The following is a 27,769-nucleotide window of genomic DNA, read 5'->3' as shown; positions in this document are numbered from 1 at the left end:
ATATATTTGGATTTAGGCCAACCATTTTATTATTTGTTTTATGTTGTTGCGCTCTGTTTTTGTTCTCCTGTTTCTCCTTTCTTAGCTTCTTTTGGATTATCTTAACATGTCTTGGTATTCCACTTTATTTCCTGTTTTTTGCTTTTTATTATATCTTTTTTGTATAGTTTTTTAAAGAATTATTTATTTATTTATTTATTTGGCTGTGTTCGGTCTTAGTTGCAGCCGTAGGATCTTCATTGTGTCATGCTGGTTCTTCGTTGTGGCAAGCGGGATCTTTAGTTGGGGCATGTGAGATCTAGTTCCCTGACGAGGGATTGAACCTGGGCCCCCTGCATTGGGAGTGCGGAGTCTTAACCAGTGGACCACCAGGGAAGTTCCTGTATAGTTTTTTTTGAATGGTTGCTCTAGTGTTTACAATATACCTACTTAATTTTTCACAGTCTACTAGAATTATTATATCACCACTTCAGGTAGAATGCAAAAGCCTAATAACCATCATATAGGCCTCTTTACCATTATAGCTTTTTTTTGTAGTTATCTTATGAGTTATATCTATATACATTGGAAATCCTTTCAGATAGTGTTATAATTTTTGCTCTTAACTTGCAAGCATATTTTGAAAAAGTCAAAAGGAGGTTAGTCTATTATGTTTACCTAGATTTCTGTTGTTCTTCATTCATTCCTGTTATTCCAAGTTTCCCTCTGTTATAATTTCCTTTTTCTCAGAAGAAATTTCTTTGGTAATTTACCATACAGCAGCTCTGCTTACAATACATAATTTTCTTTTCTCTGAGATTGTCCTTATCCCTGAAGGATGTTTTCTCTGGGTACAGAATTCTGGTTGACAGTGCTTTACTTTCAGTACTTTAAAAATGTTTTTCTGTTTCTTGCTGACCTCCATGGTTTATAATGAGAAAGTCACAGTCAATTGAATTATTGTCCCCAGTAAGTAATGTATCATTTTTCTCTGGCTGTTTTTAAGAGTTTTTCTTTGTGTTTAATTTTCAACAGTTTGGTTATGATGTGTTTGTGAATGGATTTTTTTTGTGCATGTCCTGTTAATTAAGGTTCTTCAATCAATTGTTTTATGTCTTTTGCAAAACTTGAGATGTTTTAGCCATTATTTTAAAAATATTTTTCCTGCCCTACACTTTTTCCTCTCTTGACATGACTGTGATGAGTTGAATGTTAGAATTTTTGATATTGTCCTGCTGGTCCCTGGGGTCTGTGTTCATTTATAAAATTATTTTCTGTTTTTTTAATTTCTATATATTTATCTTCAAGTTTACTGACTCTTCTGACACTTCCATTCTTCTGTTGACTCTAGTAACATTTAAAATTTTCTGTTATTGTATTTTTCCCTTCTAAAATTGTTATTTATGTCTTCTATATCTTTACTGAGACTTTATCTTTCTGTTCATTTCTAGGACTTTATATATCTTTCTATGTATTCCTTCACTTCTTGGAGCATTTTTATCGTAGCTGCTTTAATGTCTTTGATAAGTCCCAGATCTCTGTCATCTTGGCATTTACATCTGCTGATTTGCCCTTTCACATGTAAGTTGAGATTTTCCTGGTTCTTTGTATATTTGGTAGTTTTGGATTGTGTCCTTGTTATTTAAAAAATTATGAGACTTGAGTCTTATTTAAATTCTGCAGAGAATGTTGATATTTTAAAAATTTGACCACCTAGTTGTGTTAAGGTTGCACATTCTAACTAGCCTTCCAGGTATTTTGTTTTTAATATTAGTTCGGTTTTTAAAGCCTTTGAAATAATACTCAGATCTGTCCCAGATGTATACCAGTGGTGGTAAGTCTGGCACCTGGACAGTGAGTCTAAGCCTTAGTTCAGTTCTCAAAGTTAGTGGTATGCTGTTCAATGTCATATCTTTTAGTGATGCTAAATGTAATCTGTAAGTGTAAGTATTACCGGTTTCATTCATTCATTATTAAGTTCTAAATCAACCAACCTTTCACCTAAGAGTTTTGGCAGCCATTCATAACCACTGCCTACATTATTTCATTAGGTGTTGCAGAATGGTGAATTTTTAATTCTGTGACTATCAACTATTTGGTTTCTTTGAAATACAGTTAATACTACAGGAAAGGCAGGGTAAATGCTTGACTTAATTTTCCTTTTATTTATATTCAGAATAATGAATTAGTACACTAGCAATTGTTTGTAGTGTCTACTGAATTGTTTTTGGATATCATTATGAATTTATGGGTTATTATATATTTCATGTGTTTCAGTTATTGCAGTCATTATCCTTTTATTTTAATTTCCTTATTTATTTATTTTTAATTTTGGCCATGACTCGTGGCTTACCAGATCTCAGTTCCCTGACCAGGGATTGAACCTGGGCCACGGCAGTGAAAGTGCCGAATCCTAACCACTAGACCACCTGGGAACTCCCTCATTATTCTTTAGATGTCAATTTTCTCACTTCAAACCATTGTGAGCCCGTTCCACTTAGCTCTGTGTCCTTTTGACTTGACTCCATTATCTTGAACAAAGTTGGATTCACCATGAGGATAATGAAGCTTAAACTTCAGGGTTCTTTATTTCCATTGGCTTCTTTCAAAGCTTTGGGAGCAAAGTTTTAGTAATTGGTCATATGTAAAATTTGCAAAAGTAAGATTTTTAAGATAGGGGCCTCACTTAATATAAATTCCAGGCCCCATAAATCCTGGATCTGTCCCAAGTCTTTGGTATATTCCCTGCTTTCAAGCACAGCAAGATTCTAGGCTCATCTTTTATATTTCCTGCCCCAGTTTTAGAAATAGCCATTTTTCCAAGGAGCTTTTGTTCTTTTTTTGAGGGAAATGGTATTTGGAACTTTCAGTTTGGATACTAGAGATGCTTAATCTATTGGGCTGCATTGCTTCTAGGACTTCTCGATGGTTAGGCTTGTGAAATACGTGTTTAAATAAAGATCATATTTTTTTCATGTTTTCTTCAATGTCAGATTTCAGGATTTTTACTTGACCTCTTTGACTTTTATATTTGTATCTCTTTATACTGAAAATGTTGACTCTTAGTGATTTAATATAATCACTTATTTGCTGTGTCTTGCAGTATACCTATAATAGTTTTTAAATAACAGAATTGATATTATTTCTAATGACAAAACTACTAAATGAAGTTTTAAGATTTCTTTGTTCTTTTATTCCTTAAGCTATATCCCACTAGGGGTATACAATCAAAATACTGTATTTTAAAGCCACTTGAATTATTTTCTGTGTGATAATGTCACATACTTGGTATGCAGTGGGTTCTTGGTTTCAGTGTGTTTTAGATTTTTAGAGATTGTACTCCTTTCATTTTTAGTATCTTTTTTAAAATTTATTTTGTCTTTTAATTGTCTTGAAGGAAGAGGTCACCACTCAGTGTCAACAAAACGCTAAATTTATTGGTCTCCATTCAGGGGAGAGTTGTGAAGCTTAGAGTTCAGGGATTGGTGAAGTGGGAGTGTTTAGGAAGTGGTTGAATTTTTGATAAACAGATGTGGCTATGGACTGTGGCTGTTACTGACTGGTTGACTTTCTGAAGTGTGGTCGCTAATATGAAGCTGTCATTGATAGACTGGGATGAGTTTGAAGCTAGTTCTGATGATTACTTTGTTTCTATGGTCCTTTCCTGAATTTGGAGTATAGGAATTTTTTGTTTTGTTTTGGTTTGGTTTTTTTTTTTTTTTTTTTTTTTTGCGGTACGCAAGCCTCTCACTGTTGTGGCCTCTCCCGTTGCGGAGCACAGGCTCCGGATGCGCAGGCTCAGCGGCCATGGCTCACGGGCCTAGCAGCTCCGCGGCATGTGGGATCTTCCCGGACTGGGGCACGAACCTGCATCCCCTGCATCGACAGGCGGACTCTCAACCACTGCGCCACCAGGGAAGCCCTAGGAGTTTTCTTTCTTGTATGTAAAACAATGATTTTTGTTCCAAAATGAAAACTATATCACAAGATATATTCTTAGAAGTCTGACTTTTATCCTTATCCCCTCCATCCTGTTTTCTCCTTTCTTTTGGGCAAAGGTTGGCAAGCAATAGTCTGCAGGCCAAATTTGGCCACCCATCTCTTTTTGTAAGTAAATTTTTGTTGGAACACATACTCTTTTGTTTATGTATTGTCTATGTCTTCTTTTATTTTAAAATGGCAGAGCTGAGTAGCCATGACAGATTATATAGCTTATAAAGACTGAAATATTTATTATTTGGCCCTTTACTGAAAAAAATTTATTGATCTCTGCTATCGTTTTCATCACTTTTTGGCTTTTCCTTTTTTTAAAATAATAAAAGCAAATATGTTAATATACTTAACATTTACCTTCCTTTTACAGAAAAGTAGTATACTTTAAACACGTCACTGCATCTTATTTTTTTTCACTTAACAATATATCCTGAAAATCACTCTGTGTCAATATATCTCTAATTCCTGGACTAGTACTCCGTTACATAAGTGAATCATTTTATGTTCAACCAATCCCCTATTGAGTGACTGTTAGTTTTTTCCCTAGCCTTTTGTAATTATAAATAATGTTATAGTGAAAAGGCTTGTGAAGAAGTCATTTCACGTTTTTGCCATTGTACCTTTGGAATAGGTTCCTTGAAGTGGAATTGCTGGATTAGAGTTTAAATATAAATTATTTTATTATGCTGAATATTACCATATTCTCCTCCATGGGGCCCATACTTTTTTTTTTTTTTACTGTGATAAAGAACACATAACATAAAATTTACCATCTTAATCATTTTTAAGTATACAGTCAGTAGTGTTAAGTATATTCACATTGTTTCAAAACAGATTTCTAGAACTTTTTCATCTTGCAAAACTAAAATTCTATACCAATTGAAAAATAATGCCCCCTTCCCCTTCCCCCCTCCTGCCTCTAGTAACCACAATTCTTTCTGTTTCCATGATTTTGACTGCTCTGGATAGCTCATATAAATAGAATCATAAAGAGTATTTGTCATTTTGTGACTGGCTTTATCACTCAGCCAGTTTCATTCATGTTGTAGCACGTGATGGGATTTCCTTTTTAAAGGCTGAATAATATTCCATTGTGTGTATATTCCACATTTTCTTTATCTGTTCAACTGCAGATGGACGTGTGGGCTGCTTCCACCTTTTGGCTATTGTGAAGAACGCTGCTGTGGGCTTGAGTGTACAAATATATTTGTCTGAGTTCTTGCTTTCAGTTTTTGAGGGTATATACCCAGAAGTGGAATTGCTGAATCATATGGGAATTGATGGTTTAATTTTTTTAGCAACTGCCATACTGTTTTTCATAGTGACTGCATCATTTTATATCCCCATGCACAGTGTACAAGAGTTCCAGTTTCTCCACATCCTTGTCAGCACTTATTATTTTCTTCTTTTAATAGTAGCCATCCTAGTGGGTATGAGGTGATTTTTCATATGGTTTTGATTTGTTGTTCTCTAGATTTTGAGCATTTTTTTCATGTGCTTTTTGGCTATTTGTACATCTTCTTTGGAGGACTGTTTATTGAGGCTGTTTGCCCATTTTTAAATTGAATTATTTGATTTTTGTTTTGTTGAATTATTCTTTATCTATTCTGGGTATTAACCACGTATCAGATATATAGTTTGCAGTTATTTCCCCCAATTTCATAGGTTGTCTTTTAGCATATAAAATTTAAAAAATTTTGACAGAGTCCAATTTATCATTTTCTTTGGTTTGCTGTGCTTTAGGTGTCATACCTAAGAAATCATTGCTTAATCCAAGGTCAGTGAAGATTTATGACTGTGATTTCTTTTAAGACTTTTATAGTTTTAGCTTTTACATTTAGGTCTTTGATCCATTTTGAGTTAATTTTTGTGTATGATGTTAGGTAGGGGTACAAATTCGTTCTTTTGCATGTGGATATTTACTTGTCCCAGCCCCATTTGTTAAAACAAACTCTAGATCTTTTTAATCTATGCACCTCTTGTTTTTTACTTTTAATGTAGAATATTGCAGTTATGCCTAGAAACAGTATAATGGATTTACATATACCCATCATACAAAAATTATAAAAATTCTGTCATTCTTACCTCATTTGATCTTCTACCCCCAAAACAATAACTCTTTTTCCCCTTAGAGTGCTTTAAGGCAAATCTAAGACCTTTTATCACTTTGTACATTAGTAGTTTATGTATCTCTTACAGAGAAAGACTTTATAAACATAACTACACTACTATTATTACACCCTACAAAATTACCAATTATGCCTTACCCAGTACTTGCTTAATTTTATCTGATTGCTAGTTGCTGCCTTAGGTTGATACATATCTTGTTTCTTATAATGTGCAGTGTAAAGCTTTTTTATTTTACATGCCATTTGTCTTGGGTCATTTTGTCATTTATATGGGTCATTTTGTTCTTTAGGATCTCCATAATCATGGATTTAGCTCATTGTATCTTCATGTTGTCATTTAACATGTACTTTGATCCCCCTTATTTTTATAAACATATAATTAAATCTAGAAGCTTGATTAGATTTAGAGGTGTTTTGTTTGTTTTAAGGCAAGAGACTTCATAGGTGGTACTGAGAAAATTTTGTTGCATCTGTCAGGAAGCACTTCATGTTTCATTGTTCTACCTTTTAGTGATGTTAACGTTGATCATTGAGTTCAACTTGATCCTTCCATATTAAAGTTCTCCATCTACTTTTTACCTTATGGTTTTAGCAGCTATTGATGGTCATTGCCTAGATTCATTATTTAACCAGGGATTGGAAAATGCTGATTTTCTAATTCTATAATTTCTTCTGCACTTATTAGCTGTGACTATTCTCTAAGGAAAAAGTTGCCTTCATCATCTCTTTGGTTTCCCCGAAATACTGTTCATGTCAGAAGGGCAGGATAAATGCTTGATTCTTTCTATTTATTTGACAATTTTCAGAATAATGAGTTGTGCCTTAGCAACCTCCAAAATTCTTTTTTCTTTTTTGAGTGTCATTATGAACTCATGAGTGTTTATTTTTTAAATTAATTTATTTTTTATAAATTTATTTTTATTTATTTATTTTTGGCTGCGTTGGGTCTTCATTGCTGTGCGTGGGCTTTGTCTAGTTGCGGCGAGCGGGGGCTACTCTTCATTGCAGTGCATGGGCTTCTCAGTGCAGTGGACTCTCTTGTTGTGGAGCACGGGCTCTCTTGTTGCGGAGCACAGGCTCTAGGTGCACAGGCTTCAGTAGTTGTGGCACGCGGGCTCAGTAGTTGTGTCTTGTGGGCTCTAGAGTGCAGGCTCAGTAGTTGTGGCGCATGGGCTTAGTTGCTCCATGGCATGTGGGATCTTCCCAGGCCAGGGCTTGAACCCGTGTCCCCTTCTTTGGCAGGTGGATTCTTAACCACTGCACCACCAGGGAAGTCCGTTTATGTTTTTGATGTTTTTCAATCACTGCAGTCACCATTCTTGTATCTGCTCAAATTGTTTCATCTTTGGCAAATGAGAATTCTTTCACTTATCTCTGAATTCCTTTTGGCATGTTAGTAGTAGTACTGTTAACATTTTTGCTTTCTGATTTGACAAGATGCCCCAAGTTCATTGTGCATAATTTCCTGTGCCAGACCAGGAATAAGCCATTTCTTCAAGGAGCTCTTATTTCTTTTAGTGGCATATGATGTTTAGACTTCACAATCTGGAGGCAGGGGTTCTCATTGCTACTGAGTTATCATTGCTTTTAAGCCTTTTCAGGCCAATCCTCATGCCAAATTTTCTATCATAATTTGATTGTCTGATACTTGTTACGTAGTTGATTCCTAGGGGCATTTCTTGGGAACAATATTCTTTGAGTTGTGTGTGTTCATAACTGTTTCCTTTAGCCTTGAAGGTTACTTTGGCTTGATAGAACACACTTGGCTCACATTTCCCTGGATACTTAAATATGCAGTAAGCTGTTTGTGCCAATGTCTGTTCCCAGTCTGATTTTTTTTCCCCTTATGTATAATTTGGACTTTTCTGCACATACGTCCAGTGAAATTTTTTTCCCTTTAAAATTCAGTAGCTTTACTAGACTGTGTTTTGGCATTAACCTTCTTCTGAGTTGTTTTCCCAGATATGTAGTATACCATTTCAACCTGCAGGTTTAGTCCTTTTTTAATTTCCAGAAATTATTTTCTTGAATTATAGTGGCTAATATTTGTTCCATCTCATAGCTTTGGGGTTTTTATTGGCAGCCTTTTATAATATGTATTTTATATTTACTTTGTCTTTTATCACTTTTAATTTCTAAATTTCTTTTTAATTTTTTTCATTTTTCCCTTTATTTTTTCTCCCTTAATTTTATGTTGTTTTCACTCATGTCTCTTCTACTTGAATCTTCATTTCTTTTCCTTTAATTTCTGTTCCTTTTCTGAATTTGCTCAGATTTCTTTTTATGTCTTTCTGTTGCCTAGCTCTCTCATTTATAAGGTTTTCTAATTATGATTTATGTTCTTTTAAAGCTTCTTTTTCTTACTTTCCTTTAGTTTGTTCTGTAATTAGGTTACAGCATTATCTCCTTTAGGCCATATTTTTCTGCAGTATCTTCATTTTCTACAGGTATGTTGTTCATGTTGTTATCCTTTTTTCTTACAATATCATTGTATTGGGTTTGATCAACAGACCTTTTCTGTGGCTCATGTTTATTTCCTATGCACTTTAAATGCATTTTGTAACATTAAAATTATATTAGCTCTGGTGATGTTAAGCTCTAAGTTGCAACCTATTAAACTGTAAGCTGTTGTAAATTAGGTACGATTTTTTTTTTCTTAGCAGTGTGTTGGACTAAGGATAGTAGTCTGTGTCAACTGCCATTGACACCATGCTTGTCCTGAGGTCTAGCAATCTCAGTTATTGTAAATTATATTTGTGTTATAATATAATGCTTCTTTAATGTGTGGCTATTTCACTGGACATCTGTAATGGAAAGATAAGTACTTTTTTTTTACATGTACTAAACGGATTTTAGAACTGAGTTTGTGGGGGTTTTCCCCTCTTTCCAGCAAAGCAACCTAATTAATGTATAGGATTAGTAGTGTTACTTGGTGCTGGAATGTTTATGTTAATTAGTTAGTCCTGATATGCTGCTGTGTTTCTTTTGTTTCAGGTTAAATGGAAACCATCCTTGGGAGCTGGATGCCTGTGTAGCCATTCTATCACATCAGTGAATTGCAATGAGTGGAGGAGGCGAGCAGCCGGATATCCTCAGTGTTGGAATCCTGGTCAAAGAAAGATGGAAAGTAGTGAGTATACATCAGGGAGAGAGAGGGGTGGGGGGGGGAGAGGCTGCATACATATGAGCGGGTAACTTTTGGTATCTTGATAAAACCATTTTATTAGGAAATAATACATATATTGCTTATATGCCTAAAGCAGTTATTTTTGGTTCTTTTCCTATGATTAGGTTCTGTTTATGCCCTAATTCTTACTCTTGCTGCTTATAGGAGTAAATTTTCCTAAACTCTGATAGCTACTATTTTTTTAAAAATTTATTTATTCATTTATTTATTTTTGGCTGTGTTGGGTCTTTGTTGCCGCAGGAGGGCTTTCTCTAGTTGCGGCGAGTGGGAGCTACTCTTCGTTGCGCTGCACGGGCTTCTCATTGCGGTGGCTTGTCTTGTTGCAGAGCATGGGCTCTAGGTGCGCGGGCTTCAGTAGTTGTGGCACACGGGCTCAGTAGACGTGGATCGCAGGCTATAGAGTGCTGGCTCAGTAGTTGTGGCGCATGGGCTTAGTTGCTCCACAGCTTGTGGGATCTTCCCGGACCAGGGGTCAAACCCGTGTCCCCTGCACTGGCAGGTGGATTCTTAACCACTGCACCACCAGGGAAGTCCTCTGATAGCTACTATTGAGTAAGGTAAATAAAAGTATACTTAGGGAAAGAACAGTTGAAAAAAAAATACAGTACAGTGAACTGCCCTTTTTTATTTTTTCACATTTTATTAAGGAAAATTGTAAGTATACATTAAAATAGTGAGACTGTTATAAAGAACCTCCAGGTACCCATGCCCCAGCTTAAACAGTTATAGACTGATGGTCAATCTTGTTTCATCTCTTTAACCTCTCTCCCAGAATATTTTGAAGCAAATATTTTACCTTAGCATTTCTCTCTATGCACTTCAGTATATATCTCTAAAAGATAGATGACTTCTTAAAATATAATCATAATATCATTATCACTTCTAGAAAAGCAATAATTTCTTAATATCATTAGGTATCCTTCCAACTTTCACATTTTCCTAATTGTTTTGTAAATTATTTTTAACAGTTGAATCAACCAAATCCAAGTAAAGTCTGGATATTGCAGTTGGTTTACATCACTTAAGTTTCGTTTAATTTCTAGGTTCCTTTTCATCTCTCTTTATTTCCTTACAGTTTATTTATTGACGAAACTAGTTATTTGCCTGTAGAATTTTCCACAGTTTGGATTTTTTCTATTGCTTCCATGTGGTGTTAACATGTTTCTCTGTCCCATGTATTTTATGTAAACAGTTAGTTATTTAGAGAGGCTTGATGGATCTGACCTCAGGTTTGTTTATTGAAGTAGGGGCATTTCTTTTTTCATAAAGGGTATTGTGAACTTTGGATGGGAGGCATATAATGTCTTATTGCCCATCATTTTTTGTGATGTTAGCACTATTGATCATCATTGTCTAGGTCTGTTAATTCATTAGGGATTGCAGACTGGTGATAGTCTATCATTCCTTCATTTATTAGTTGAAGTACATCTATGAAGAGAAATTTCCTATCATTAACTATCTGACTACCCTGAGATACAATTTGAATAGGAATACAGGATAAATGCTTGATTCTTTTCTTAATTCACCAGTTTTCAAAATAATGAATTGGTTCCCTAGCATCTTCTAAAAGTGACCAATGAGGGCTTCCCTGGTGGTGCAGTGGTTGAGAGTCCACCTGCCGATGCAGGGGACGTGGGTTCGTGCCCCGGTCCGGGAAGATCCCACATGCTGCGGAGCGGCTGGGCCCGTGAGCCATGGCCGCTGAGCCTGCGCATCCAGAGTCTGTGCTCCGCAACGGGAGAGGCCACAACAGTGAGAGAGGCCTGTGTACCGCAAAAAAATAAAAAAAAAAAAAAATAAATAAATAAAAGTGACCAATGAAATTTTTAAAAATATAATTAAGAATTCATGGATTTAAGCATATTTAATGTGTTTCAGTCCACATTAGTTATCATTTTTATTGATTCCAGTTATCATTCTTATTGATGCGCAAATTGTCTCATTTGACTAAGGGGACATTCTTCAGGTTGTCTCCTGAGTGCTTTTAACACGATCCTAATAGTCTTTTGATGGCTTCCTTGCCCTAGACTTGGAATCTGCCATCTTTCCTCCTATGAAAGAAGCTATTTTTGTTTTGGATATATTTAAATATATTTTATGGCTATCCAGTCTTTGGTAACCAAAGTTTTTTTCCATTAGCAGGTTTAGCAAAGCTATTTAATAGTTTCCTTAGTCTATCAACAGATTGGAAAAAGAAGATTCTTCTTTTAGAAATAAAAATTTTGTTTCTGTGGTACAGTGTTTTACTGATTAGGCAAATCAGTAGGCTTTGAAATTTTACTTGAGTAAATATAAGAAAAGAACCTTTTCATCATCATGGACTGGTGCAGGGAGATTCCAGCAATTGGTAATCTTTAATGTAAGTCAGGCATGAGTGTTTCTTTGGTGGGAGCTTTGTGTTAAGTGCTGTGGTGAAGGTTGGCTTTCTTCAGTAGACATATCAAAAGGTGACAAATGAAGCTACGTCTGGCATAGTTGCTTTGTCCTGGTAATGAGAGCTAATAAATGTATGGAGCATGTCCCCCAAATTTGAGAGTCATAGTGGCATTTTTAGTAAAATATCACAGGCTCATTGTTAAGGATGGTGTTTTGGTTATCTACTGTTATATAACAAATGCATCAAAACTTAGAGGCTTAAAACAGTCATTTATTTTGCTCACAGTCTTGTGGATTGGGAATTTAAGAAGAATTTGCCTGGGTGGTTTGTCTCATAGCCATGTGGCACTAGCAGGTTTGGGGATTGGAAGGTCCACTTCCAGATGGCTTCTTTGGTGCCTGGGGTCCTTAGTTCCCTTACCCCCAAACTGGTGGCCCATTTTCTAGGACCTCTCTACAGCGCTATGGCTTCTCAGGATGGACACACTTTTTACATGGTGGCTGGCTCTTGAGAGTGTTGGTTAAAGTAGTCACAAGATCCACCCAGGTTTAAGAGGGTGGGGAAATGGACTGTGCCTCTTGATGGGGGAGTGGCGGAGTCACAGAAGAGCAAAAAGGATGGGCACTATTTTGTGGCCATCTTTAGGAAATACAGTCTGCCACAGTCTTACCTCTATTCTTTCCCTAGTCTGCATATCACCATCGTACTAAATTACCTCTGTCTCTTTGCCGTATAAACATTGGTGATGTCTTAGGGTTTTGTTAAGCTCAATAAAAAAAAAAAATTCATGCTCTATTATTGTTCAAATTATTTTATATGAATAGACCAAGGAGCAAAATCATTTATTTCAGGTTAGAATTTTTCTTCTGTTGTTTGGTAAGGTTCTTTGTGAGGTAAAAACATGAAGCCAACTCGCATCAGAGTCCATAATTAGAAAGATGTCTCTTTAGTACTGTTTATGACTTTTTAGAGTTACACAGTCTTTGTTTAATGGACAAAATATAAATAATCATAAGATTATTATGATTGGGCCCCAGTCAGGGGTCAAAAAAGAGAATTTATTTAACTGAAATTAAGTTCTGGAACTTTTTTTAGTCCCAAACTCATATCAGAGTTTCTCGTGGTATCTCTTCCCATCACCAAACCAGAATAAGGAGGGATTATGGCTCATGTATACAAAGCAGTAAATAGTTATTTAGCAATAATTATATACTTACCACTTTGCCAAATGCTATGGGGGAAGTAAAAAATAGAAGGAGTAGCCCTCTCTTTGAAGAAGATTAGTTTCATTGTAGGGGGATAGGGCATTGACAATGGACAGTTAAACAGTATGAGTTGAAACACTGTATAGTGTATTAATACAGGTCATACCTGAGGTATTTATAGTAAAATGATTAATTAAATGATTAAGCACATAATTCCTATAGAAATTTGGAAGAGATAAAGGAATCAACCTAGATGCAGAAATCAGTACAGACCGTGTGGGGAAAGAAGTAGGACTTGAGGTGAGGCCTCTGGGGTGGTTAAGATTTAGGACCCTGTGCCTCCAGTGATGACTTCCTACATTATATCACATCCTGGCTGCTTGATAACGTGCTAAGGAGAAGACTGAGTTTTAGGAAATGGAAGAAGGCTAATGTCATGCTGTATCTAGGTTGAAGTATATCACCTCCCCCCCTCCCACCCCAGTTTCTCACAGCTCTACAGTTCCAGTGTCACTAGCTCTTCAGAACTTGCTTTTATTTTATTTTATTATTATTATTAGTTTTTTCTTTTGTGGTACGCGGGCCTCTCACTGTTGTGGCCTCTCCCGCTGCGGAGCACAGGCTCCGGACGCACAGGCTCAGCGGCCATGGCTCACAGGCCCAGCCGCTCCGCGGCATGTGGGATCCTCCCGGACCGGGGCACGAACCCGTATTCCCTGCATCGGCAGGCGGACTCTCAACCACTACGCCACCAGGGAAGCCCTATTTTACTATTTTTTTTAAACTTTTTATTTTATATTGGAGTGTAGTTAATTAACATAGAACTTGCTTTTAATACTCAAAGATCCCGATATTCCCCAGTTAAGCTAACACATTTTATTAGGGAGAATATTAAGTGTTTGATGAAAGTATTTATTTATCTATCTATCTATCTATCTATCTATCTATCTATCTATCTATCTATCTGTCCCACGTGGCTTGCAGGGTCTTAGTTCCCCAACCAGGGATTGAACCCCAGGCCACGGCAATGAAAGCACCAGCCCCCAACCACTGGACTGCCAGGGAATTCCCTGATGAAAATATTTAATTTGATTAGAGTTTACTATTATTTGAGTGTATGGATATATAGTGAACACTGGGATAGTTTAGAACAGGAGCTGTTCTGTGGAGCCTGTTCAGTGCCTCAGAAAGGAGAGTAAATGGTGCTGAGAGAGCTGGGCTCTGGCTGCCCCTATCCCTTCTCCAACCTCCCCACATACGTATCTCAATCAGGTTCCAGATAAGATTTCAGTTGGCAGAAAGATTTTATGGATTTAAAAAGTCTTCAAATGATTGCCTTAGAATTAGAATAAATAGGGTTGTTGAGGGGTATTTGTGGGAAGTGAAGCTTTCAGATATTGAGTCTTTTATGATACTTCTGATGCTGGCTGTAGGCCAGATTTTAAAATTGTTTGTGGCTGAAATAAATTGAGTACTTTTTGTGGACAAAACTGTGAGAAGGGCTTCCCTGGTGGCACAGTGGTTGAGAGTCCGCCTGCCAATGCAGGGGACACGGATTCATGTCCCGGTCCGGGAAGATCCCACATGCCGCAGAGTGGCTGGGCCCGTGAGCCATGGCAGCTGAGCCTGCGCGTCCGGAGCCTATGCTCCGCAACGGGAGAGGCCACAACAGTGAGAGGCCCGTGTACCACAAAACAAAGGAAGAAACAAACAAACAAAAAACTGTGAGAAAAGATTTTGATATTATTTCTAGGTATTTGTTCTTGGCATATGCCTAGTTAACAATGTTGAGATCTTTTATCATAAAATAGGGATAGGCAAATTATATATTATTTTCTAAATATAAGAGATGAATTAGTTTCTAATTAGAATCTTCTAGTAATTTTGTGTGTGTGTGTTCTTATTTTATTTCCCATGCAGTTGAGGAAGATTGGGGGTGGGGGCTTTGGAGAAATTTACGATGCCTTGGACATGCTTACCAGGGAAAATGTTGCACTGAAGGTGGAATCAGCTCAACAACCAAAACAAGTTCTGAAAATGGAAGTTGCTGTATTGAAAAAACTACAAGGTAAGCTTCTTGTATGATATACCAAACAGTTTATAATTTATTGTTACCTTTGTGAACCTCAATTACATTCTCTAACTATCAATTGAATATTCTGGTGTCAGCTTGGTTTAAACATGCTGAACGTTTTTCTTATGGAAATTTTATCACTAGTAGTTGTAGAAATACTGATTGCTTAGAGTAATTGGACTTTGGGAATTCCTTTTCATGGTGAGCAAGGATGAGAGAGAGTGAATAACCTGAAACATTCTGCTTTAGAAAGTGTTTTCATAATGTCTGTTATGGTAAAACTTGCCTTTTTAAAAAAAATAGTCAAACATGAATATCTCTGAGTTGTTTCTACTTATGTTTTTGGATGTTAAACATGCTTTAATCCCATTAAGGAAGCTGCCTTCAAATCACACTGAAGGATGGATTAAAAATAATAGTATTTGTTATATGTTGATTTCATTAGCTTCAGTTTAATCGAATAACTCTTTCTGGCCCTGTCACCATTTTTGAGGTCCATTTTATGACTTGGATCCCTATTGTTTTACCACAAGCATAAATAACTTTTTTTCCGACATCAATCAAGTGATTAAAACCCTGAATACATGGCTAGTTTGATTCATCTTTGTATTTTCAGTTTATGACATAATCTGGTATTACTGATATTTAACTGTTTTATCTGAATCAAAATTAAATAGTGGTGATTAGCACATTAAATGATCTTGTTAAGCTCTAGAAGGTTTGATATTGCTATGGGACATTCATTAGCATCTAAAGGAATTTAGTACTAACATAGAGAGCAAAGGAAGTTGCTATAATTGGTAGAAAGAACTGTAGTTGGTAGAAATAGCAAGGACAAAATGCTGTGTATACTCTGGTTTCTCTTCAGATTGAATAAATCTTGCGCCTTTTACTAAAAAAAAAAATGCTATGTAGCTTAGGACTCTCAAATTCACGGCTGTGTAGTCTCTAGGGTGAATGTGCTATCTTTGTGAATCGCTGATGTGATGATGTCTGGAATTCTAGTAAATAAGTTTCTGATAAGTTAGTGAAATGTGTATTATGTATTGTGGCAACATCTATTCTTTTAATCATTGCTCTTTGCCTTAAGCTTTCTCATTGTCCGAGTTTCTCTACTAGTTGGCTCATTTCATTAGAGCATGATGCTAATAAAATTATAGTTCTGTTTAATAGTTACTTTTAGCCTAAACTTAGCTTTCCTAAAACATGGGAAATCAGGAAGACAGTGGATAGATCAGCACCCATTGTCACTACTAGAAAAAATGGATGACTGGAGAAGAAAGGATAGAGAAAAGGATGGTGTTCTCTTTTTCTCACCTTTTCTGCTTTTTCCCTATTTCTTTCGAGCTGTTTCCAGCTCAGCGACATAGGGACCACAAACAGGTGCAGCTGGAGCTACCTCTTTGTGGTTTGCACGGATCCCAAGAGATCTGTTTTACTTTCAGCTAAGTCCATAAAGGGTATGTCAACATCAGCTTGGCTTGGACAGTGCTGCTTCACCTGTCTTTCTCCTACTTGGTCCTGAGGAGATGCTTCCAGATGAGGCAGGATATAGCTTTGTAGCCCTTTCAGTAAGTTCTCCTGCCTATTTTGGCCATGGTTTACTTAGCATTGTATGTGATAAAGCTTGAAGAACAGTTTAGTACCTTTTAATGGGTGAATTAGAGATCCTTGGATGTTGAGTCTGTCCTTTCCTTCTTATTTTATCTTTCGTACTCTTACCTAAAATGTTTTTCTTTCTTGCTTATTACCACGTGACGTCCTATTCCTCAGGACCCTTCACTTTCCAAAATAAGTAGATTTTTAATCTTTTGGTCTGTATTTCAATGGACAGCCCTTGACTTTCTTTTCTTGGCTTTCTGACTGTGCCTTCTGCATACTTATGCCTCACAATTTCTTTTTGTTGAAGGTGCTTTGGAATCTGTACACTTTGAGAACATTTTTATGGGGCTGAGCTGCTTGTTTCTGCCTGCCTGTTGGCATAATGATTTTCTTACTCAGTGACCCCAATAAAAAGACTAAATGTGCAAGGAAAAGGTATATAACCAGAGGCTAGCCCTTTATAGGATTGGTTGGTTTAAAGTTGATGTTCAATTTTTGATAACTGGTATAGGATTTGTTTCTTTTTTTTTTTTTTTTTTTTTTTTTTTTTTGCGGTACGCGGGCCTCTCACTGTTGTGGCCTCTCCTGTTGCGGAGCACAGGCTCCGGACACACAGGCTCAGCGGCCATGGCTCACGGGCCCAGCTGTTCCGCGGCCTGTGGGGTCTTCCCGGACCGGGACACGAACCCGTGTCCCCTGCATCAGCAGGCGGACTCTCAACCACTGCGCCACCAGGGAAGCCCTGTTTCTTTGTTTTTTTATGATGAATTTAGCCTGAACCCTAAGTTTTGTTTCTTTTAAAAATCAATCCCCCTATTCAAAATTCTCATAATGTCTTTTCCTGGATTCCTTCAGTTCTGAGTTTTCTCCCAGTCTTTCCTGTACTTAACAATCCTAGATTTCCTCGGCTCGTGCATAACTCTCATAGTAGTATGTTCCTTTCTCATTGGCCCTAAAGTGCGAAGGCCTTAGCATTTTACCTCATCTTTCCTTCTTTTTTTTTTTATCTTTCCTTCTGAATGACCTTCCCCGCGCTACTATAGGAGATAACTCTCTTTTCAAAGCTCTCTGAAATATTCTGGATGTATATCCTACAATTCTCTATTGAATCAAGCTAAACTCCTGAATTATACGTGGGTTTTACAAATGAGTTTGAATGTTTTAGTCACTGCTCAACTAGACCACTTGTCTATAGGCCTCTTAGGTAGTACTTCTATACTCAGTTATTCTCTGAAGTTTCCTTATTAAATAGAACTGTAAAACTTATTAAGCTTTTCCTTTTATTAATATCATTGTTCAGAGCTACATCTCTATATAACCATTTATTTGTGTTTCTTCGCTCAGTTTATGACTATACTATCTTCAAATCTTTGTTTTCAATTTATTTGCTTTGACGCTGTGCAAAGCGTTATTGCCTCCCTACTCTGTTAGATTCTTTTTTCTCTCTTCTCTCCCATCTTAATAAATATTTTATAGGGACATTCTACCGATCTTTACTTCTCCATTTTTATGGTCTCTTGAACTCTATCTCACCGCACCACTCTTTTTTTTTTTCATTTTAATAAATAAGTTTTATTTGCAGTGCTGGTAAAAGAGGGAAAAAAAACCCTTTTGTCCTGTGATTCCAAATCTGATCGCTAGTAATTCTGCAGTACCTACCATAAATACTTTTTTTTTTTTTTTTGCGGTACACAGGCCTCTCACTTGTGGCCTCTCCCGTTGTGGAGCACAGGCTCCGGACGCGCAGGCTCAGTGGTCATGGCTCACGGGCCCAGCCGCCCCGCGGCATGTGGGGTCTTCCCGGACCGGGGCACGAACCCATGTCCCCTGCATTGGCAGGCGGACTCTCAACCACTGCGCCACCAGGGAAGCCCCATCAATACTTTTTAAAAAGATAGATTTCCTTTCCAATCTTAACAAAATTTTATACATGTCTAGAATCCTGCAGTGAGACAGGCAAATCTTAAATTTGTTTTTCTCCCCTAAATTTTTATTATGAAAAATCTTAAATATACATAAAAATAGAATTGTATAATGAGCATTCATGGACCCGTTACTCAGCTTCGGTAAGTATCAGTGTTTGGCCAGGCTTGTTGCATCTATATCCTACATTTTTTCCCAGCTTGCTGAAGTATTTCAAAAGAAATCCTAGGCATCATATCATCTGTAAATACTTCAGTATGGGTCTTTATCTAATAGATAAGGTCTCCATTTTTATTTTTTAATGAAAATAGTCTTTATTTCAGAGTTATGAATTACAGGCCAGTAGGAAATCTGTTGGGTTGAGGTTGGGGCAGGGGTGTTTGGAAACATATCAAAAATTGACAGACATTACTTTGCCTGTAAGAGCTTTGTTGATGGTTGATGATTTTGTGAATCCATTAAATTATATCTATTGGAATATAGAAAGTCTTAGTCACTTATTCCCTACCAAGAAAAAAAAATGATATGAGAAGTAGCTTATGTTAAACATTAGGAAAGTTTGGGGAAATCTGCATTATTGAGAAAGTGAAATTACTATGGAAACTCTTCAGGTGACCAGTTTTAAGAATGGATTGGAGAATCTCATTGGAGAGGAAGCCCATGTTCCAGTGTTTCTTTTTTTTTAATTAATAGACTTTACTTTTTGGAACTGGTTTAGGTTTACAGAAAAAATGAGTAGTTTCTACAGTTTCCTCTATTAATAAACCCCATCTACAGTTTTCTCTATTAATAACATCTTGCATTAGTGTAGTACATTTGTTACAATTGGTGAACCAGTATTGATACATTATTATTAACTAAAGTCCATAATTTACATTAGGGGACCCCTTTATTAATAACATAAACACTATAGTCTAAAACACCTAAGGAAATTAAGTTATTTCTCAGTACCATATAAAATCTAGCAGCCAGTGTTTAATTTCTCCCGCTATCTCAAAAATATCCTTTTACCATTGAGTTGTTCAAGTCAAGTTTCACGTCACATGGTAGGGACATTGCATTTGGTTGACATCTCTCTTAAGTCTCTCTTAATATGTAAGAATTCCCCCTCTCCTACTTTTTTTTTCTTTTAAATTTTGGCCTTGCCATTTATTTGTTGAGAAATGAAGTTCTTAGTTTGATAGAATAGTTCACATTCTGGATTTCATTGATCACATCCTTGCAGTGTTGTTTAATGTGTTCCTCTATCCTCCACATTTTCTGTGAACTTGTAGTTAGACCCAGAGGCTTTTTTAAAAAATAAATTTATTTATTTATTTATTTTTGGCTGCGTTGGGTCTTCATTGCTGCGTGCGGGCTTTCTCTAGTTGCGGAGACTGGGGGCTACTCTTTGTTGCGGTGTGCGGGCTTCTCATTACGGTGGCTTCTCTCGCTGTGGAGCACGGGCTCTAGGTGCACGGGCTTCAGTGGTTGCGGCTCGCAGGCTTTAGAGCTCAGGCTCAGTAGTTGTGGCACATGGGCTTAGTTGCTCCGCAGCATGTAGGATCTTCCTGGACCAGGGATCGAACCTGTGTCCCCTGCTTTGGCAGGTGGATTCTTAATCACTGTGCCACCAGGAAAGTCCTCAGTACATTGTCTTGATCCATTGTTTCTACAGGGGTTGCAAAATGGTGATTTTTCTAATTTTCTTATTCCTTCCAAATTTCTGAATTGGAATTATTCTACAGAGTAGAACTTTATTTCATTAGCTGTTTGTTTCCCCTGAAATAATAGTTATTACAAGAAGGGTAGGATAAAGGCTTGAATTTTTTCCTTCTTATTTACCAATTTTTAGAATACCAAGTTGTGCCCTTTTGTGAATAGTGAAGTGTTTTTCATTTGTTTTAAAATTTTATTTTATTTATTTTTTTTATACAGCAGGTTCTTATTAGTCATCCATTTTATACACATTAGGGTATACATGTCAATACCAATCTCCCAATTCATCACACCCCCACCCCCTCCCCCTGCTGCTTTCCCCCCTTGGTGTCCATACGTTTTTTCTCTACTTCTGTGTCTCAGTTTCTGCTCTGCAAACCAGTTCATTTGTACCATTTTCTAGGTTCCACATATATGTGTTAATATATGATATTTGTTTTTCTCTTTCTGACTTACTTCACTCTGTATGACAGTCTTTAGATGCACCCATGTCTCTACAAATGACCCAATTTCGTTCCTTTTTATGGGTGAGTAATATTCCATTGTATACATGTACCACATCTTTATCTATTCATCTGTAGATGGGCATTTAGGTAGCTTCCATGACCTGGCTGTTGTAAATAGTGCTGCAGTGAACATTGGGGTGCATGTGTCTTTTTTTTTCTTTATTTTTGGCTGCATTGGTCTTCATTGCTGTGCACAGGCTTTCTCTAGTTGCGGCAAGTAGGGGCTACTCTTCGATGTGGTGCGCGAGCTTCTCACTGAGGTGGCTTCTCTTGTAGCAGAGCCTGGGCTATACGCAGGTGGGCTTCAATAGTTGTGGCACGCGAGCTGAGTAGTTGTGGCTCACGGGCTTTAGAGCGCAGGCTCCGTAGTTGTAGCGCACGGGCTTAGTTGCTCCGTGGCATGTGGGATCTTCCCAGACCAGGGCGCGAACCCGTGTCCCCTGCATTGGCAGGTGGATTCTTAAGCACTGCACCACCAGGGAAGTCCCTGCATATGTCTTTTTGAATTATGGTTTTCTCTGGGATATGCCCAGTAGTGGGATTGCTGGGTCATATGGTAATTCTATTTTTAGGTTTTTAAGGAACCTCCATACTGTTCTCCATAGTGGCTGTATCAATTTACATTCCCACCAACAGTGCAAGAGGGTTCCCTTTTCTCCACACCCTCTCCAGCATTTGTTGTTTGTAGATGTTCTAATGATGCCCATTCTAACTGGTGTGAGGTGATACCTCATTGTAGTTTTGATTTGCATTTCTCTAACAATTAGTGATGTTGAGCAGCTTTTCATGTGCTTCTTGGCCATCTGTACATGTTCTTTGGAGAAATGTTTATTTAGCTGTTCTGCCCATTTTGGATTGAGTTGTTTGTTTTTTTAATATGGGGCTGCATGAGCTGTTCATATATTTTGGAGATTAATCCTTTGTCTGTTGACTCATTTGCAAATATTTTCTCCCATTCTGAGGGTTGTCTTTTCATCTTGTTTATGATTTCCTTTGCTGTGCAAAAGCTTTGAAGTTTCATTAGGTCCCATTTGTTTATTTTTGTTTTTATTTCCATTACTCTAGGAGATGGATCAAAAAATATCTTGCTGTGGCTTATGGCAAAGAGTGTTCTTCCTATGTTTTCCTCTAAGAATTTTACAGTGCCCAGTGTTACATTTAGGTCTTGAATCCATTTTGAGTTTATTTTTGTGTATGGTGTTAGGGAGTGTTCTAATTTCATTCTTTTACATGTAGCTGTCCAGTTTTCCCAGCACCACTTATTGAAGAGACTGTCTTTTCTCCATTGTATATCCTTGCCTCCTTTGTCATAGGTTAGTTGACCATAGGTGCGTGGGTTTTTCTCCGGGCTTTCTATCCTGTTCCATTGATCAATATTTCTGTTTTTGTGCCAGTACCATATTGTCTTGATCACTGTAGCTTTGTAGTCTAGTCTGAAGTCAGAGTCTGATTCCTCCAGCTCTGTTTTTTTCCCTCAAGAATGCTTTGGCTATTTGGGGTCTTTTGTGTCTCCATACAAATTTTAGATTTTTTGTTCTAGTTCTGTAAAAAATGCCATTGGTAATTTGATTGGGATTGCGTTGAATCTGTAGATTGCTTTGGGTAGTATAGTCATTTTCACAATATTGATTCTTCCAGTCGAAGAACATGGTATATCTCTCCATCTGTTGGTATCATCTTTAATTTCTTTCATCAGTGTCTTATAGTTTTCTGCATACAGGTCTTTTGTCTCCCTAGGTACGTTTATTCCTAGGTATTTTATTCTTTTTGTTGCAGTGATAAATGGGAGTGTTCCTTTAATTTCTCTTTCAGACTTTTCATCATTAGTGTATAGGAATGCAAGAGATTTCTGTGCATTAATTTTGTATCCTGCAACTTTTCCACATTCATTGATTAGCTCTAGTAGTTTTCTGGTGGCATCTGTAGGATTCTCTATGTGTCGTATCATGTCATCTGCAAACAGTGCCAGTTTTACTTCTTCTTTTCCAATTTGGATTCCTTTTATTTCTTTTTCTTCTCTGATTGCTGTGGCTAGGACTTCCAAAACTATGTTAAATAATAGTGGTGAGAGTGGACATCCTTGTCTTCTCCCTGATCTTAGAGGAAATGCTTTCAGTTTTTCACCATTGAGAATGATGTTTGCTGTGGGTTTGTCATATATGGCCTTTATTATGTTGAGGTAGGTTCCCTCTATGCCCACTTTCTGGAGAGTTTTTATCATAAATGGGTGTTGAATTTTGCCAAAGCTTTTTCTGCATCTATTGAGATGATCATATGGTTTTTATTCTTCAGTTTGTTAATATGGTGTATCACATTGATTGATTTGCATATATTGAAGAATCCTTGAATCCCTGGGATAAATCCCACTTGATCATGGTGTATGATACTTTTAACGTGTTGTTGGATTCTGTTTGCTAGTATTTTGTTGAGGATTTTTGCATCTATATTCATCAGTGATATTGGTCTGTAATTTTTTTTTTTTGTAGTATGTTTACTATCTGCTATCTTTTGGTATCTGCTATCTTTTGGTATCATGGTGATGATGGCCTCATAGAATGAGGTTGGGAGTGTTCCTTCCTCTGCAATTTTTTGGAAGAGTTTGAGAAGGATGGGTGTTAGGTCGTCTCTAAATGTTTGATAGAATTCACCTGTGAAGCCATCTGGTCCTGGATTTTTGTTTGTTGGAAGATTTTTAGTCACAGTTTCAATTTCATAACTTGTGATTTGTCTGTTCATATTTTCTGTTTCTTCCTGGTTCAGTCTTGGAAGGTTATACCTTTCTAAGAATTTGTCCATTTCTTCTAGGTTATCCATTTTATTGGCATAGAGTTGCTTGTAGTAGTCTTTTAGGATGCTTTGTATTTCTGTGGTGTCTGTTGCACCTTCTCCTTTTTCATTTCTAATTTTATTGATTTGAGTCCTCTCCCTCTTTTTCTTGATGAGTCTGGCTAATGGTTTATCAATTTTGCTTATCTTCTCAAAGAACCACGTTTTAGTTTTATTGATCTTTGCTATTGTTTTCTTTGTTTCTACTTCATTTATTTCTGCTCTGATCTTTGTGATTTCTTTTCTTCTGCTAACTTTGGGTTTTGTTTGTTCTTCTTTCTGTAGTTCCTTTAGTTGTAACGTTAGATTGTTTACTTGAGGTGTTTCTTGTTTCTCGAGGTAGGCTTGTATAGGTATAAACTTCCCTCTTAGAACTACTTTTGGGGCATCCCATAGGTTTTGGATCTTCATGTTTTCATTGTCATTTGTCTCTAGGTGTTTTTTAATTTCCTTTTTGATTTCTTCAGTGCTCTCTTGTTTCTTTAGTAATGTATTGTTTAGCCTCCATGTGTTTGTGTTTTTTATGTTTTTTCCCCTGTAATTGATTTCTAATCTCATAGCATTGTGGTCAGAAAAGATGCTTGATATGATTTCAGTTTTCTTACATTTACTGAGGCTTGATTTGTGACCCAAGGTATGATCTATCCTGGAGAATGTTCCGTGTGCACTTGAGAAGAAAGTCTAATCTGCTGTTTTTGGATGGAATGTCCTATAAATATCAATTAAATCTATTTAATTTATCAATTAAATCTGGTCTATTTTGTCATTTAAAGTTTGTGTTTCCTTATTAATTTTCTGTTTGGATGATCTATCCATTGGTGTAAGTGAGGTGTTAAAGTCTCCCACTATTATTGTGTTTCTGTCGATTTCCTCTTTTAGAGCTGTTAGCAGTTGCCTTATGTATTCAAGTGCTCCTATATTGGGTGCATATATATTTATAATTGTTATTTCTTTTTCTTGGATTGATCCCTTGATCATTATGTAGTGTCCTTCCTTGTCTCTTGTAACATTCTTTACTCTGAAGTCTATTTTATCTGATATAAGTATTGCTACTCCAGCTTTCTTTTGATTTCCATTTGCACGGAATATCTTTTTCCATCCCCTCACTTTCAATCTGTATGTGTCCCTATGTCTGAAGTGGGTCTCTTGTAGACAGCATATATATGGGTCTTGTTTTTGTATCCATTCAGCAAGCCTGTCTCTTTTGGTTGGAGCACTTAATCCATTCACGTTTAAGGTAATTATTGATATGTATGTTCCTATGACCATTTTCTTAATTGTTTCGGGTTTGTTTTTGTAGGTCGTTTTTTTCTCTTGTGTTTCCCACTCAGAGAAGTTCCTTTAGCATTTGTTGTAGAGCTGATTTGGTGGTGCTGAATTCTCTTAGCTTTTGCTTGTCTGTAAAGCTTTTGATTTCTCCATCGAATCTGAATGAGATCCTTGCTGGGTAGAGTAATCTTGGTTGTAGCTTCTTCCCTTTCATCACTTTAAGTATATCATGCCACTCCCTTCTGGCTTGTACAGTTTCTGCTGAGAAATCAGCTGTTAACCTTATGGGAGTTCCCTTGTATGTTATTTGTCATTTTTCCCTTGCTGCTTTCAATAATTTTTCTTTGTTTTTAATTTTTGCCAATTTGATTACTTGTGTCTCGGTGTGTTTCTTCTTGGGTTTATCCTGTATGGGACTCTCTGCACTTCCTGGACTTGGGTGGCTCTTTCCTTTCCCATGTTAGGGAAGTTTTCAACTATAATCTCTTCAAATATTTCTCGGGTCCTTTCTCTCTCTCTTCTACTTCTGGGACCTCTATAATGTGAATGTTGTTGTGTTTAATGTTGTCCCAGAGGTCTCTTAGGCTGTCTTCATTTCTTTTCATTCTTTTTTCTTTATTCTGTTCCGCAGCAGTGAATTCCACCATTCTGTGTTCCAGGTCACTTATCCGTTCTTCTGCGTCAGTTATTCTGCTCTTGATTCCTTCTAGTGTAGTTTTCATTTCAGTTATTGTATTGTTCATCTCTGTGTGTTTGTTCTTTAATTCTTCCAGGTCTTTGTTAATCATTTCTTGCATCTTCTCGATCTCTGCCTCCATTCTTTTTCTGAGGTCCTGGATCATCTTCACTGTCATTATTCTGAATTCTCTTTCTGGAAGATTGCCTATCTCCGTTTCATTTAGTTGTTTTTCTGGGGTTTTATCTTGTTCCTTCATCTGGTACATAGCCCTCTGCCCTTTCATCTTGTCTGTCTTTCTGTGAATGTGTTTTTTGTTCCACAGGCTGCAGGATTGTAGTTCTTCTTGCTTCTGCTGTCTGCCCTCTGATCTGTTTTTCGTTTTGAGTATCACTATGAGATCATGGAGTTTTATATATTTTATTTTAACCCACTGCAGTCATTATTCTTCTCAGACTAAAATTTTCACTTTTTTTCGCTAGCGGAAGCCCTTTTATATTGGCTGCTTGTCCTTCTGATGTAACTTCAGTGTTCTTTGATATCATTCTAGCTTTCTGGCCCAGTACATGTTTCAGGCTCTCCTTGAACTTTCCCTTCAGCAGAGTTGGAATCAGGAACCCTTTTACTCCAAGATCCCTACTTCCTTGTTTTGGAAAACAATTGAGATCACGGTGTGGGGACTAGGACACTAATCGCTATTAGACCAACACATTTCTCTCAATAGGTTTTCATAAATACTAGATTTGCCTGTTTTTTTCTATGTGCACTTTTCAATTTGTTTACATTGTTTATTTTATTTTTAAAAACATATTTGTGTTCTCTTTTAAATTTCAGGCTCTAAAAGGGCAGGAATTATGTACTTTTATTTTTTAATTTTTTAAGTTTGTTTATTTTAGTTTTGGCTGCATTGGGTCTTCGTTGCTGTGTGTGGGCTTTCTCTAGTTGTGGTGAGTGGGGGCTACTCTTCATTGCGGTGCGCAGGCTCTCATTGCGGTGGCTTCTCTTGTTGCGGAGCACAGGCTCTAGGTGCACAGGCTTTAGTAGTTGTGGCTCACGGATTCTAGAGCGCAGGCTCAGTAGTTGTGGCGTATGGGCTTAGTTGCTTCGCGGCATGTGGCATATGCCCAGACCAGGGCTGAAACCTGTGTTCCCTGCATTGACAGGGGGATTCTTAATCACTGCACCACAAGGGAAGCCCTGGAATTATGTACTTTTAAAGTTGACATATTATGCTTAGTGTTAAAATGATAGCAGACTGTGACTTTGTATTTGCTGATACATTTGTAAATGGAGATGTGGAGAATAGGATAACATTAACTCTTCTGTTTTGTCATTTTGTTAATAAAATTTAGTTTTTTGGTAAGAAAAAGAATTGTAAAGATTCTGGAATAATTTGTTAAAGAGTGTTATAAATACTAGTTGATAAAGTCACCTTTTGATGACTATGGCTTAGATTCTCAAAACCATATTATATAGATGTTCAATTCTTCATTGTTACAAAAGCCAGTCACTTGGGTGTTCCAGAAAATGGTTTCTGTTTGGTTTGGAAGTTTTTTTTAACCTTTGCATATAGGTGGTGTAATATTTTGGGAATTCAGAATATTGTGACTAAAATTTATCCTTATATCTTTTCATCAAAGGAAGTCTTCCTAGGATCTTTAAAAGTTTATATTTTGTTTACTTGCTTCCAATTGAAATATAAATATATACCTAAGCTTATAAATAGTTTTTCTTTAAAAATATTCTGTAGATCAGGTTTTTCACTAATTCTTATGTGTCTTCCCTCCATAGTGTATTCAATCTAATGAATTATTTTGTACTTAAAAATCACTACTTAAATCAATGAGTGACTAGAACCTTGCCCAGCCTGTCTGTCCCATTTTAGCTCTTTACTTCATGCTGTAAATGAGCAACTCATCTTATCTCTTGTGTTCTTTCAAAGCACCAACTTGAGTAAAACTGAGGTTTTTTTCTTTATTCATTACCTTGGGTGAAAAAGTAATTAATTAAAAGCTTGTTGAATTACTTTAAAGTTTTTCTCCTCTACATCCTCTAAAAGTAAGTGAAGATCCTATTAATATTAAGAAATAAGAGAGTAAATTCCACTGTTTGATAACCAAATAATTTTATTATTCTCAGTTAAAATAGTTAGGAATTAATTTTTCTTGCCCCATATAAATGCAGGGAAAAACTACCTTTTTCCTAACAGCCCATAAAGAGATTGTGATTTTTATTCTGACTTCTGGAGACTTTTTTTTTAAACCCTGAAATATTGGTCCTGGATTTTATTTTTGCCCTAGAAACTGCAGAACACAAGCTGAAAGT

General features: G+C 36.8%; 1 protein-coding gene across 1 annotated transcript in view; it reads left to right on the top strand.

Annotated features, from left to right (window-relative positions):
- Window positions 1–9,147: 9,147 nt before the first annotated feature.
- Window positions 9,148–27,769, top strand: part of TTBK2 (tau tubulin kinase 2) — a gene marked incomplete at its 3' end in the record, with an annotated part of 103,752 nt that continues 85,130 nt past the window's right edge. Inside the window, exons 1-2 of the mRNA XM_082836032.1 lie at window positions 9,148–9,231; window positions 14,791–14,938. Of these exons, the coding sequence (XP_082692158.1) occupies window positions 9,163–9,231; window positions 14,791–14,938 (217 nt within the window). The 5' untranslated portion in view covers window positions 9,148–9,162. The remainder of the gene's footprint in view (window positions 9,232–14,790; window positions 14,939–27,769) is intronic.

Source organism: Leucopleurus acutus, assembly GCF_964270905.1.
Source record: "Leucopleurus acutus genome assembly, chromosome: 1".
Classification (NCBI taxonomy): domain Eukaryota; kingdom Metazoa; phylum Chordata; class Mammalia; order Artiodactyla; family Delphinidae; genus Leucopleurus; species Leucopleurus acutus.
The sequence above is the reverse complement of the archived record's forward strand: the minus strand, read 5'-3'. Positions and strand labels throughout refer to the sequence as shown.